The sequence below is a fragment of the Octopus bimaculoides genome, chromosome 18, assembly GCF_001194135.2.
Source record: "Octopus bimaculoides isolate UCB-OBI-ISO-001 chromosome 18, ASM119413v2, whole genome shotgun sequence".
NCBI lineage: Eukaryota > Metazoa > Mollusca > Cephalopoda > Octopoda > Octopodidae > Octopus > Octopus bimaculoides.
In genome coordinates this window covers 17,709,713-17,725,497 of record NC_068998.1, presented here as the reverse complement: position 1 = coordinate 17,725,497, position 15,785 = coordinate 17,709,713, and the positions used below count along the sequence as shown (strand labels likewise).

Genomic DNA, 15,785 nt, shown 5'->3' with positions numbered 1-15,785 from the left:
TATATATGTATGTATATATATATATGTATGTGTGTGTGTATATGTTTGGGTGTCGCTTGACAACCGATGGTGGTGTGTTTACGTCCCCGTAACTTAGCGGTTCGGCAAAAAGAGACCGATAGAATAAGTACTAGGCTTACAAAGAATAAGTCCTGAGGTCGATTTGCTCGACTAAAGGCGGTGCTCCAGCATGGCCGCAGTCAAATGACTGAAACAAGTAAAAGAGTATATACTATATTTTCTGTTTGGTCAGAGATATCAACAACCAATCACTGATGTAGCAGTAAAAAAAGGCTGAAACTGATCTGATTTATCATTTGCTTGCTGGTGACAGAGAAAGATGTTTAATTACTGTATCTTCATATCTCAGTGAGATAGTTAACATATATTCATTAAACTCGCATATGCGAGTGTACCAGATATCTGTGTCAGAGTTGTCTCCCATTCTTGTTGGAAAACTGTATTTCTCTCCCTGTAAATTTGTTCTGACTTCAGTGTGTAAATGTTTCAAATATTGACAGTTAACTATGTGCTAAAATAGCTACTATGAACAGCTTCAGAAATGTGATTCCATCATTCATTCTAACTACACTGTTTACTTATCTGCTAAAAGTATATATGATAGTATTATTGCGTGTGTGCGTGTGCTTGCGCGCTCTCTGTGTATAAAATTTTATATATAATCATTCAATATCCGTTTTCCATGCTGGCATGGGTTGGATGGCTTGACAGGAACTGGAGAGCTGCCCAGGCTCCATGTCTGGTTTCTATGGCTGGATGCTCTTCCTAATGCCAACCACTTTACACAGTGTATTGGGTGCTTTTACACAGTACTGGCATGGGTATGTTTACGTGGTATTGATGTGGTTGCTTTTTACATGGCACCAGCATCCACGAGCCTGCAAGGTTAGGAATGCTTCCCACTCTCTCTTTTTTTCTATCTCTATCTTTCTCTCTTTCTCTCTCTCTCTCTCTCTCTCTCTCTCTCCCTTTCTCTCTTTCTATCCCCCTCCCCTACACACATACACGGGCATCTTGGGGTCAGCCCAGATTCTGTGAATAAAATGGAGCGAGGACCGGCGGAAACTCGATAGAAGCCTGGTGATTCAAAGGTACAGCCTTGTCACTTAGTGCCACACTGGTTCTGCCTGTGAATTACTTAAATACGTAAGTCTGTGGAATACTCAACCACTTGCTAATTATATATAGACTAGCTGAGATACCCGGCGTTGCTCAGGATTAAAATGGCGTAGTTTGTATATATTACAGTTATGTTGAAACAGGTGACATGGGAAAGTGCAGCATTGACAACAAAACATTTGTGGAGTAAATGATGGTCTAATTCGACTAAGCAATATGCTATGCATCCGTATGGAGTATTTCAGGCCCTAACCTGTCATGGAAAATTGGGGGTGGGAGTTATGTGATTTTTGACCCATCATCTGAAATTTTGTTTTATATTCAGTGTGGAAATATGAGTGAATGACAAAGAGAGAAAAATGAATACAAATATTAAAATGAGATTGCTACAAGAAACTGATCAGTCTGTGCCTTCATGTTGTTAAACTTTCATGTTGTAGAACTGTTTCTAGATAAATTTTCTGTTGTATTCTATGATATTGGAATTAATCTTTAGTCTTTAATTTTGACAGGATCCTGCACCACCACCACCCCCACCAAACCCACGTCACAGACGTTCAAAGTCCTCTTCGGCTGCCGATACGTGGCTGGAACACAAAAGCCAAGACCATGAAGAACTTGGTAATTGAATTATTAATTAACTAGCAGAGCTACCCAGCATTGCCTGGGATTAAAATGGTATAGTGTGTGTGTGTGTGTGCGTGTGCGTGTGTGTGTGTGTGTGTGTGTGTGTGTGTGTGTAGAGTAAAGGATTATTAATTTATTAATAATTGATAATTTTTACCAAGTTGTTCGGTATGCAAAAAGCATTATCGGTAAAGAGCTTATTTAAAAAGTTCTTTTAAATTTATAAACATAATTAAGGGATCAGCAACAGTTCTTCACCACAAATTTCAGTATGTGGTGAAGCAACTGTTGCTGATCCCTTAATTATGTATGTATGTGTATATATATATATGTATATTACAGTTGAAACAGGTGACATGGGAAAGTACAGCATTGACAACAAAACATTTGTGGAGTAAATGATGGTCTAATTCGACTAAGCGGTATCTAATGCGTCTGTTTGGAGGATTCCATGTCCTAACCTATCGTGGAAAATTGGGAGTTGGGGAGTATGTAATTTTTGAACCCACTGAAAAGCTGTCAGTGGATATACTCGCCTTTGAGGTGGTCAGTGCTGTGTCTGATATAACCCATCGTTTGGTTGGCAGTCAAATGAACAGAGGTGTAATGAAGATATTGTATGTAAATGGGTACATTCCGGAAATGGGCTGCAATGGGAGACGGCAACAGGGAAGTGAACTGTTGAAATGTTGCAGCAGGCGAAGGGTTGACATTGGATTGCTGGTGTGGCTGTAGAATAAGAAACATAAAGTGAGCCTATGCAGTCCCATGAGAATATGTAGTAATGAATTACTTGAAAAAATACGGCATAATACCATACCACGTGGTATGTATTTAGTATGTTTGTATTTTTGTATGCAGTGTAAATTAATAAAATATAAGCAAATGAACGAAATAGAAGCACATATATGGAACTGCTAATTTAATGATAAATGCCACAATTATTACAGAGATAAAGAATTATATATAGGATAAATTTCTTTATGTAAGGGTAAATATGTAATTGTAAATGCCTTGCAACTGCTGTGATAATTATTAACTGGTAATGGAACAGTAAATGTGTATTTTTATATACCTTGGACCTTGCCATGTCATTGTTTTTTTTTTTTTTTTTTTTTTTTTTTTTTCAAAAGTGTCACATCTAGAACGCATATGTTCAGGCATGTCAGTCGTCACATATGTTTGTGTGTGTTTAATGATGTACGTAACGTGGAAACACACACACTCACAGACTCATACCCACTCATACACTCGCAGACAGATATACACTCGTATACAAAATGTGACGTCATTGTAGTTGTGGTATAGAATGTGACTGACATGCATGCATATACTAAGATAGCAACACAGAGACATACATTCACGCATGTCAGTCGTTACATGTTTGTGTGTGTGTGTGTGTGTGTGTGTGTGTGTGTGTGTGTGTGTGTGTGTGTTTAATAACGTACCTAATGGGAAAGATACATGCTGAGATATATACACAAACACATACACTCACAGAAAATACAGTCATATGCAAAATGTGATGTTGTCGTGTTATAAAATGTCCTGTTGACAATAGAAAGATTATCTCTATGAAATGTTAAATTGTTTTAATTGAAATGATAATAAAATTCTGTATTGATACTGGTCAGCCCCTCACATACATATAGTAAGATAGACACATGGCTGTGTGGTTAAGAAGCTTGCCTCCCAACTATGTGATCTTGGGATCACACGCACGCACGCACGCGCGTGTTTGTGTCTCTGTCCTAACCACCATCGTTTGACAACTGATGTAGGCATGTTTATATCCCTGTAACTTATCACTTCAGCAAAAGAAACCTATAGAATAAGTACTAGGCTTACAAAGTCTTGCGAGTGGATCTGGTAGACAGAAACTGAAAGAAACCAGTCGTGTGTGTGTGTGTGTGTGTGTGTGTGTGTGTGTGTGTGTGTGTGTGTGTGTGTGTGTGTGTGTGTGTGTGTGTGTGTGTGTGTGTGTGTGTATATATATATACATACACACACACACACACACACACGTTTGTGTTTGTGTCTCTGTCCTAACCACCATCGTTTGACAACTGATGTTGGCATGTTTATATCCCTGTAACTTATCAGTTCAGCAAAAGAAACCTATAGAATAAGTACTAGGCTTACAAAGAATAAGTCCTGGGGTCGATTTCTTTGACAAAAGGTCGTGTTTCAGTATGGTTGCAGTCAAATGACTGCAACAAGTTGTTAGTTTGTTGAATGAAGACAAGTGTTTTTATTACTATTTTGGAGAAACTGTTGTAGCATGTCTTTTGTTGACATAATGAAGTCCTTAGATAAAAAAAAAAAAAAAAACAGTCAAAATAATTGTTCTTTGTTGTACTCATTGCAGGTACCCTCTTTCAACCAAAGCTGAAGAAAAAACGATCGGTGACTAGACTGACTGAGAAGGACACTAAAGAGGTATCCAAGTATTGCCTTAACCATCAAGAGTTGGGATCAGATGGAGAGATGCGTACTAAATTATATAAGGTGACATTTCTTTGCCTCTTTCTTTTTGCACCTCAAAACGATAACACATTATACTTGGTATTTCTCTCTGATCGAACCTGACTTTTACTGGTGGCATAGGTAAAATACTTTTATGGCGTGGGTTATTTTTTGAAAGAACTTTGTGCATGCGTGTGTGCATGTGTGCATGCATATATTTTGTTCTCTTCATCCTCATTATCATCATCTTACGTTTGCTTTTTCCACTGGTATGGGGTTGGTTAGGTTGTCACAATCTGAGTCAGTTCTCATTTGGAGTTATTACTCTTGAGACGTGTTACAGGACCGCTTCTTGCTTATGCATTTTATGTTTCGGTTGGTTGTCAACCACTTCACAGTGTGTAACTGGGTGTGTTCTCGTATAGCAACCAGGTTGTCATTTCCTTATAATAAGAGTCCTCTCTCTCCTTTCAACCCTATGTTGTTTTCGCTCATACACTTTCCACTTTATAGTGTGTACTTGGGGTGCATTTTATTATAGAATTGGTAAAATTTCATATTTATTTGATTTTGATCAAGATACATTTTACTATTTTTGCCCCTACTCCCTATACTGCAAGTGCTAACTCTGTTTTGTGTTTTGCTTGTTGCTGCTACAGTGGACAGTGTTACCATGTAATAATTCTTCTTAATTTTGACATGAGGCCAGCAGTTTTAGTTGAGAACACAAATCAATGACATTGGCCCCAAAAGGATGAAAAGCAAAGTTGGTTCCAATAGGATTTGAACACAAAACATAGAACTGGAAGAAATGCCGCTAAACTTTTTGTCCATCATTCTAATGATTCCACTAACTCATCGTTTTAGTGTTACCATGTAATAACAATTCATTATGTAATGGTTTGGAATAAAGTATCATTTCTTTTGATGTGATATGCAAATGAATATAGCAGTATGCATCGAATGACCAGTCATATCAGATTTATTATAAAACATCGAAAGATATTCACATATAGACTCTGTATTCTATATCTATAGAATTTTTAACTATGTTATTTAATACAGTTTAATTTGAGATGAAGTTTGTTGATAGGATCTGGATTAAAAAAGGGGGTGGGGAGCAAAGATCTGTTCTGAACCATAGGCTCATGGCTGGTTTCTGAGACGTATACGTTCTGCCCTTGGATTGGACACCAGTGCAGGATTACTCATTTATGCCAAGAACAGAACACAATGCATTGCTTGGTCCAGGAATCGAAACCACAACCTTATGATATATGAGTGCAACAACCTAACCACTAAGCCAGCCACTTCCACAGGATCTGGATAACTCACCCATAATAAATATTTTTCTAAAATCAGAGATTTGTTCATACTAAATTGATTTGTTGAAATTTCCTAATGAAATTTTACTAAATCAGTGTGTGAAAATTGACTAACGAAGCTTTTACTGAAACAAAGTTGGGGAGGGAGATCTTTGAGAATTCATCTTCCATTTTTATAAATAATTCAATGGTTTCCTTCAATGCAATCATATTCTTGTATTTTTTTCTTTTTTTTTCACTTTAGGGCAATGTTCTTCCCACAGTTACTGGAGGTTGCACAATGGTTTTTAATGAAGTAGAAATGGTAAAACGTGGAAATCCTGGCAATGGCAAGAAGAGGCATAGTCCGCCTCAACAACATACTCGCCATGGCAGTGATTGGACTGATACAAACATACGATGTGGCTATGCTATTGATGGACATAAGTAAGTTTTGTGTTGCTTTACTTCATTGGTTGCATGGTCTTTTTTTTTTAACTAAAACATGTTGCCTATGTCTGTTCCATTTCTAAAATAGTGAATTTAAACTGGTTTTGTTAAAAAGTCATAACTGTTGTTAATTTTTGTTGTATAGCTCCAACTTAGTCCTGATTGCACATAGACATTGCCAATATGTCTATGTATATTCAGGATTATATTGTCCAGTGTGTTTGTGGTTTTCTTTTTGCTTTTTTAAAGAAGATAGGATATATGATATGAGGAAAATTTAGTTGCTATTTCTAACAGGTCAATAGCCCACACAGAAAGTTCTCCATTAATCTGTATATTAGGATGTTTAGAACTCTTAAAAGATTGTAACAAATTTATAGTAATTGTTTTTTCCCCTACTCGCTCAAAAGCCTTACTAGTAAACACATTGGAATCTAAAATTAAAATCATCGCAAAGTGTCCAAGTTATCATAAATAAGAAACTAAGACATTGTAGGTACAGGTACAGCTGGGTGGTTAACTAGTTTGCTTCACAATTTTGTGTCTGTGTTTTGATTATACCGGTAGTTCGAACAATCTGTGGACTAACAGTCTGGTTTGACATTGAACAATGTGTCCATTAGGGCTGTATCCTTTCTCTGTACCTCTTTAATGTTTATTCCAAAACAACAAAGAGACACAGTGTATGGTTTCACTGAAAGCATCAAATCAAAATTAATGGTAAGGTCATAACAAATGTGAGGTATGCAGACAATGTAGTCCTCATAGCTGGCAGCATGCAACAGGATTTAGTAAATAGACTAAACGGTGCAAGTACTCAAGATGAGCTTCATCTACCCCAACCCCACAACAGAAACAAAAAAAAAAGTTACAAAAATAATCAGAAGTACAGCAAACAATGAACAAGATTGCATAACAATCATCATCATTGTTTAATGTCTGCTTTCCATGCTAGCATGGGTTGGACAATTTGACTGAGGACTGGCGAACCAGATGGCTGCACCAGGCTCCAATCTGATCGGGCAGAGTTTCTACAGCTGGATGTCCTTCCTAACGCCAACCACTCTGAGAGTGTAGTGGGTGCTTTTACGTGCCACCGGCATGAGGGCCAGTCAGGCAGTACTGGCAACGGCCACGCTCGAGTGGTGTTTTTTTTATGTGCCACCTGCACAGGAGTCAGTCCAGTGGCACTGGCAAGGACCTCACTCGAATGTTTTTTCACATGCCAGTAAGGCGATGCTGGTAATGATCACGTTTGAATGGTGCTTTTTATGTGCCACCTGCACGGAAGCCAGTCAGTTGCTCTGGCAGCTATCATGTTCGAATGGTGCTCCGCTGGCATGGGTGCCAGTCATCAAATTTGTGAATTTGATGTGATTTCGATTTCACTTGCCTTAACAGGTCTTCGCAAGCAGAGTTTAGTGTTCAATGAAGGAAAGGTACACACAAGTGGGCTGGTTACGCCCCTGGCATAGGCCATGGGTTATTGTCTCGCTTGGCTTGCCAGATATTCTTACGCACTGCATATATGTATGTATGTGTGTGTGTATGTATGTATGTATGTATGTATGCGCATGTGTGTATATACGTGTGCATGTATGTGTGTGTATATACATGTGTGCGTGTGTATATACATGTGTGCGTGAGTGTGCACATGTGCGCGTGTATGTGTGTATATAGTTTGTGTATGTGTGTGTATATATGTTTATGTGTGTGTATATGTATGTGTGTATATCTGTGTGTGCATGCATGTGTATATATCTCTATGTATGTATATATATTGTGTTTGTGTGTCTAAGTGTACCTTTGTCTTGACATGCGATGTTCATAAAAAACACATATGGCCTTGGGGAAATATTACCTTGCTTTGAAACAAGTGAGAGTTGGCAACAGGATGGGCATCCAACCGTAGAACGTCTATTTCAACAAATTCTGTCTGACTCATTGAACAGGGAAGAGTTGATGTTGAAGTGATGATAATGATGAGAAAGTATATGAAACTGATTCAGGTCGATAGGGTTTTTCCTACTAGCTGATAATTTTTTTAAATCTAAAGGAATTATGTAAGTAAGAAATGCCATGTGATGTCTGATGTTTACATTCACCTCTTGCTTCTGAACAACTTAATAATAAAAGATATATAATGTGGCTTTGCTATTTGTGTAAAGAAATATGTAAAAAAAAAAAAAAATAGTCACCTTTATTTTTCTTTTTGTCTTTGTAGGAGATCTAAGCCATCACAAATGTAGAATATCTACCCTGTGGAATTTGGAGTCTGGTGCTGTGTATATATATATATTGGAGAATTAGGGAACTGAAATTAGTGATGGTAGCCCAGCTGCTAATAGTTATGAGTGCAACCAAGTGTGTGTGTGTGTGTGTGTGCACGTGATTGTGTGTGTATCTTAATATAACAGCTTGAAAAAACATACTACAAAATTGATAGAAACTATATAAATCAAATTAAATTAATGCTTCTGAATTATCTTAAAAAATTGGTGTAAATATTATGTCTATTGAAGATAAATTCTACAAGTAAATATATATATATATAACACACTGTATATAGCACATATATATATACATATAGCATACTGTATTTTTTTTTTATGACCAGTCACATTATGCTATGTGCTTCACTAGCTGTCTGTGGAAATGAGAGAAATATATAAGAAACCAATTGTATATGTATTAAAGTTTATATTAACTAAATGTAGACATTTAGTCTTTAGTCAATGTCATGTTTAGCCTGTAATCAAAATTTTTAATGCTAGTTAATAGTTTTATATTATTCAAAAATGTGGAGAGATATATAGTAGAACACCAGATTGAATTTTTCCTTATTTTGCTTTAATTTGGTAGGTTTTTAGTTATTGTTGCATTATTCTTCCTTCTATGTTCAGTGAACCTGTAATATTCTGGTGTTGATTCACATCTCTACGCATTTCTATAACAAGCAAAATTTATCACTTGTTTAAAGAAATGGAATTGGTATGCTGTATCTTTAAATTGATTATATAAAAAAAAAGGCTTTTTATTATCCAACTTGCATAAATTAAACTTATATTAAATATTAATAAGATATACATATAAGGTTTTTTATTATCTAGCTTGCATAATTAAACTTATGTTAAATATTAAGATATACATATAAATGTGAATTAAATATTTTGAACGTCATCATCTTTATTGAGTGACCCAGATCACTGTAACTCTTCTATGCCAAACATCCCATTTGAGTGATGAAGCATGAATGTCTCTGCCTAGGTTTTAGTCACAGTGGTTCATTGTTAGCTGAAATGTCTCATCTGTGCATGCCACGAGTACAGATGGTAGCAGTATTTCACTTACTGAAATGGTTTGATCTTGACAGTTTGTTGTCTGTTAATCTGCTTAGCATCTAGTGATATTTACCATTGACTCCATAAGTTCATCTGTTGAAATAACTCACATTCATCATGTTGCATCCCATTATTTCAACATAGCCTGGACCAGGTGGTTACATGCTATTTAACTCATAGCTGGGATCTTGACAGGTGCTACTACTCTGGGTCAGAGTAGACCTAGGAAAAATGGGAGCTAAAAGGTGGTTCCACACCCCTCAAAATCCAGGAACTTCTAAACCAGGCTCCGACTTTTGGATGTAGTTTATAATAGCTAATTTCATCTTTCTTAGTCAATTTATTAAAAGCAGGGAAAATTCAAAACTGAAAGACCCTAGTACATTTTAGGAATAAATTGCTTTTATACTTTTGTTGAAATTTCATTTTGGTATTGTATTGGTGTCATTGGAAAATCTATGTAATATTCAGTGAATTAATTATAAGACAGCGAGCTGGCAGAATCATTAGCATGCTAGGTGAGATTCTTAGTGGCATTTCATTTGTGTCTTTACGTTCTGAGTTCAAATTCTGTCAAGGTCGACTTTGCCTTTCATCCTTTTGGGGTCAATAAAATAAGCCCCAGTTGAGCACTGGGGTTGATTTAATCAGTTTACCCCTTTCTCAAAAGTGCTGGCCTTGTACCAAAATTTGAAACTATTATTGAGAGGGAATATGTATATATGTATTAGAAGAGAGCCATTTTTTTTTTGGATTTTTAATGGAAGAAAGTTGTTTCGCAGTTTAGTTTATTGTCTGATATATTTTTACCTATTCTCTGATACAGTGATATAATTAATACACAACTTTTTAATCTTCATGTACCTGTGCATGTACACTCTTACGTTTGTGTGTGTTTATATGTATATATATGTGTGTGTGTGTGTGTGTGTGTGTGTGTGTACTGGAACATTTTCATGTTGCTCAGGAATATTTAACCTTTTTACTGCTATATTTTGTAACAGACCATATCAAAACCAATTATTTCTCTTCCTGAGTTTCGAGACAGTGAATTCTTGATATTGTAATCATCATCATCATCATCATCATCATCATCATCATTTTAGCATGCCAGGTGAAATACTTAGTGGTATTTTGCCTGCTGTTATGTTCTGAGTTCAAATTCTGCCGAGGTCAACTCTGCCTTTCATCCTTTTGGGGTTGATAAATTAAGTACCAGTGGAACACTGGGGGTCGATGTAATTGACTACTCCCCTCCCTGTAAATTTCAGGCCTTGTTCCTTTAGCAGAAAGGAATATTATTATTGTTAAGGTGGTGAGTTGGCAGAATTGCAAGTACACTGGATAAAATGCTTAGAACTATCTCTTCTGGCTTTACATTCTGAGTTCAAATTCTGCTGAGGTTGACTTTGCTTTTCATCCTTTCAGGGTTGATAGAATAAGTATCAATTGAGCACCGGGGTCGATGTAGTCAACTGTCCTCTCCCACCAAATTTTAGTCCTTGTGCTTATACTAGAAGGAGTTGTTATTGTTGAGAGTGATTTGCTGGAGGAATTGTTAGTGTTGGAAAAAATGCTTTATGATATTTCTTCTGGCTTGGGTTCAAATTCTGCTGAGGTCATCTTTACCTTTCCTCCTTATGGGGTTAATAGAATAAAGTACCAGCCAAGTGCTGGAGACTCTGTAATAGATTAACCTCTTCCCTCTAAAACTGATAGCCTTGTACCAAAATTTCCTATTTGCTTACCCCTAGAAAGTATGAAAAATAGCTAATATTTTCTTCAAACTTTGCATTTGTTACATTTATTCAAGCCCCAAAGAACCCTTTCAACACATGGCTATGATGCTTCCCTACTACTCTTGCTCATGATCAGAGATGCACATGTTGTCAGTCACTAAGGGACATGTTCCAGTGTTTATGGTCAAGCAACTGACAAGCAAATTTGTGGTAGTGAGCAGAATATTTGCTATAACGATATTTCTGCTTTAGCAACTCAGCGTTGAATATGTCTGAAATGTAATGGAAAATAAGTCAGCTTGAAGACATAAATGTTCAGATCACAAAAGCAAAGTTTGAAGGGAATAGCAGTTATTTCCTTTGATTTCTAGATAGAAGCAAATAGAAAATAACACTAAGACAAAAAAATAAATAAATAATTTTGTTAACGTTATATTAAAAACATTATTTGACAAGTGGTAGAGCAATGGATTGCTGTATTTAGTTAAAGGTTCTTTAGATTCTTGCAGTATTTAATTGTAGTTATTTAGATTCAGGGTTCAAATTCTGCTGAAGTTATCTTTGTCATTTAGCCTTTTAGAGAGTTGATAAAAATAAAAGTACTAGTCAAATGCTGGGATTAATAAAATCAACTAATCCTATTCCCTCAAATTTCAAGTCTTGTACCTATGTCAGAAACCACTAAGAATGGTGTAGTGAAAATATTAAAAGTACTGAACAGTTTTTCGACTCTTTAGTTGCAACTCTTTATGTTCTGAGTTCAAAATTTGTCAGTTCCAGTCTTTTTCCAAGTTTGATAAAATTAAATCCATGTCTTACTGGTTATAGTTATTACAAGGAAGATAATTATTTCTACATAATATTTGGTGGGACTTAAGGCAGTAATCTGGCAGAATCGTTAACATGTCGGGCGAAATGCTTGGTGGTATTTCATCCGTCCTTGCGTCCTGAGTTCAGATTCCACCAAGGTTGACTTTGCCTTTCATCCTTTCAGGGTTGATAAATTAAATAGCAATTGAGCAGTGGGGTCAATGTAATTGACTTATCCCCTTTCCCAAAATTGCTGGCCTTGTGCCAAAGTTTGAAACTAATATTTGGTGGGTTTAGAAAAAAAATCTAAATGCTAACGATATATTAATGAATATTTATTTACATCCATACCTTCTCCTCTCAGTTTTGGTGTGTGCCCTGTTCAAAGATATTGTCCTTGTTTTTGTTTTGCTTTATATAGTTTGACCCTTTCCTACATGAATATTGCTGATAATGACACTAATGAGGAGGCTGACACCCCATTTCTCTGAGAGAGGAGTTGTGCATCTCAACTATCAGCTCATGTGTAAAACATCAGTTTTTCAGAACCCTTGGCAGTTGACGTACTAAAAACATAGGATGGGATAGAGAGAGAGAGAGAGAGACTGTTATTTAATATGTACATATTTTATATACTCTCTAACTTCCACACAATAATAAGATGTTAGACATATCTTGTTTAATCAGGGAAAACCTCCGTCCACTACCACCACTACCACCACCACATCATAGTCTTTTTACTATGTTTTCCAAACAATGTTATCTCCCTGAAGCCAAAGTTCCAATTGTTTACTGACCTATCCTTGTCTCTTTTCCCTTTTTTTAATCACCAACAGTTAAGAATGCCACTGGATGGTTCTCTCTCTCTCCCCCTCCCCCTCTCTGTATGTATGGCTATGAATGTGAAGAATTTGTTTCCTTATTGTTTCCTCCTGAGTAATTTGCTATTCTTCTCTCCTGTCTCAATCTCTTTTCCTTCTCAATGCTATTTTGTATTTTGTTTCACTTGTCTGTTTTTACTTCAAGCTTTCTCTCTGTTCTGTCAGTCTCTTTCTCTATATATTTCTGTGTATTTGTTTATTTTTTTACTCCCTCTCTTTATTTTATGTATCACCATTATGTTTTTATATCAGGGTCCAGTGTCATGTGATAATGCCCTATTATTATAACCCACAATGTATAAAATTAATATTCATTGGTTGCAATAATAATAAAATCACACTATTTGCTTATAAATCTAGCCTTTTCTTCCTCTTTTCTTATATCTATAATGGTTTTCTTTAACCCTTTAACACTGAAATTACTCAAAGGTAATGCTTATTTATATATGTATGTATATAAATGTGAGTGTACATGTGTAAATATATGTATGTGTGCGTGTATATATATGTGTGTGTGTATGTATATATAGATGTGTGTGTCTGTATGTGTATGTGTGTGTATATATATATGTGTGTGTGTATACATATATATGTATGTGTGTATATAGCCTATTGATGGTGGAAGGCCTATTCAGGACGCTGTCGAAATGTTCAGCCCATCTCTCTAATCCCTTTTCCTTGTCGGTGATCAGTGTTGCCCCCGTCAGCAGTAAGGAGGGGAGACTGTTCTTGTAGTAGTAGGGCCGTAAACTTCCATCAAAGTGTCATAGAAATTCTTCGTCATTTCTGTCTGCAAAGCTTTGGATCATGTCTGCTTTGCTGCTAAGCCAGGAATCCTGGATCTGGCGCAACTTCGTTTGGATGGTGCTCCGTACAATCCGCAGTCTGTCCTTCTTTAAAACTGACTTGGGGGTCAGTGAGGTGAGCTTTGTAAACACGATGCTTTTCCTCTAGTAGTTGCTTGATCTCCGTGCAGTTCTCATCAAACCAGTCCTTGTGCTTCTTTGTAGATGGTCCAAGGCATTCCATGGCTGTGTCGTACAACGTCACCCGGAGTGCAGTCCAGGCTTCCTCAATATCCTTGCCTTGTAGCACAATGGGGTCCAAGCGTTGCTCCAATGTATCGGTAAATAGCTGCTTGACGTTGCTATCCTTCTGCTTGCCGATGTTCAAGCGTTTTGGTGCTTTCCTATTTTATGGTCGTCTCTTGGGCTGAACTCTAAGGTTGAGTTTGGATACAACAAGGCGGTGGTCTGTCCAGCATTCTGCGCCACACATGGTCTTCGTAACTCGTACGTCTTGCCTGTCCCTCTTCCTTATGATAACGTAGTCGATGAGGTGCCAGTGCTTTGAGTGGCGATGCATCCATAACGTTCTGTTGCGGGTGGGGAGGTTAAAGATGGTGTTGGTGATCAGGAGGCCATGCTCTGCACAGGTCTGGAGGAGTAGCAGACTGATGTTGTTGCAGTTGCCAACTCCATGTTTCCCAATCACTCCTTCCCAGGAGACACCACCACGACCAACTCTCGCATTGAAGTCGCCTAGAATGATGAGTTTGTCTGCGCGGGGAACCTCGGTGATGACACAGCTCAAGTCTTCATAGAATTTGTCCTTGGTCTCATTTGGATTCGTCAATGGACGTCGAACCAACTTTGGAGGAAATTCAGAAAGCATGCCGCCTACTGTCCAGTGGCAAAGCACCTGGGCCGGGCTCCATCCCTGCTGAAGTATTCAAAGAAAGCGGTATGGCTCTGACTAGGAAAATTCACCAGCTGTTTCAGCTCATCTGGATGCACGAGACAGTGCCTCAAGACTTCAAGGACGCCTCCATCATCCACCTCTACAAGCGCAATGGAAACCACCAGGTCTGCGACAATCATCGCGGAATTTCACTGCTGTCCATCACAGGCGAGATCCTGGCTAGAGTTTTGCTCAACCACCTCATTGCACGCCTAGAGCAAAGTCTCCTACCTGAGAGCCAGTGTGGCTTCTGGAAAGAGCGTGGGACTATCGACATGGTGTTTGCTGCAAGACAGCTGCAGGAGAAGTGTCGGGAGCAGAACGTCGACTTTTACTCCACCTACATCGATCTGACCGAGGCCTTTGATACCGTTAGTAGAGAAGGTCTTTGGAGAATCTTGGCGAAGTATGAATGCCCCAGAAAATTCATCACCATCGTAAGACAACACGATGGCATGTTGGCAAGGGTACAGGTCAACGGAGAGCCCTCTGATCCATTCCCTGTCTCCAACGGAGTGAAACAAGGATGTGTCCTTGCTCCCACCTTGTTCAGGCTTACGTTCTCAGCCATGCTGACAGATGCTTTCAGGGACACAGACATAGGCATCGGCATCAAGTACCGGTCCGACGGTTCAGTCTTTAACCTCGGGAGGCTCAAAGCGAAAACCAAGGTTTCAGTAAACACCGTCAACGACCTCCTGTTCGCCGATGACTGCGCTCTCAATGCTGCCGCTGAGTCCAGCATGCAGCACAGCGTTGACTTGTTCTCTCGCGCCTGCAACAACTTTGGCCTTACTATCAATACAAAAAAGACTGAGGTAATGTATCAGCCAGCTCCAACCAAGCCCTACGTTGAAACCAAGATCACCAACGGGCAGCGACTGAACGCAGTGGACAAGTTCACTTACCTTGGCAGCACATTCTCTAGAAATGTCGTCGATGACGAAATCAACGCCAGACTCACCAAGGCAAGCGCTGCCTTCGGCAGGTTACGCAAGGCTGTCTAGAACAAGAGGGGGATCACTATCATGACAAAGATCAAGGTGTACTGGGCTGTTGTTCTCACAACGCTGCTTTACGGCTGCGAGTCCTGGACGGTCCACCAGCGTCATGCCAGGAAGCTGAACCACTTTCATACAATACGCCTCAGAAAACTTCTCGGCATAAAGTGGCAGGACAGGATCTCGGACACCGAGGTACTAATACGTGCTAACCTGCCCAGCATCCATACCATCTTAATGCAGTCTCAGCTTCGCTGGGCAGGGCACATAGCTCGCATGTCAGACG

The 15,785-nt window shown here is 38.3% G+C and overlaps 1 protein-coding gene across 3 annotated transcripts in view; it reads left to right on the top strand.

The window, feature by feature from the left end:
- LOC106875469 (kinesin-like protein KIF23) overlaps positions 1 to 13,113 on the top strand; it is a 59,164-nt gene extending 46,051 nt beyond the window's left edge. For 2 of the 3 annotated variants that reach the window (XM_014923626.2, XM_014923625.2), the window contains 4 exons: positions 1,653 to 1,761; positions 4,136 to 4,275; positions 5,803 to 5,984; positions 8,212 to 13,113. In XM_014923626.2, coding sequence (XP_014779112.1) covers positions 1,653 to 1,761; positions 4,136 to 4,275; positions 5,803 to 5,984; positions 8,212 to 8,236 — 456 coding nt within the window. In that variant the 3' untranslated portion in view covers positions 8,237 to 13,113. The remainder of the gene's footprint in view (positions 1 to 1,652; positions 1,762 to 4,135; positions 4,276 to 5,802; positions 5,985 to 8,211) is intronic. The other variant, XM_014923627.2, reaches the window with a different exon arrangement.
- The last annotated feature ends 2,672 nt before the right edge of the window (positions 13,114 to 15,785 follow it).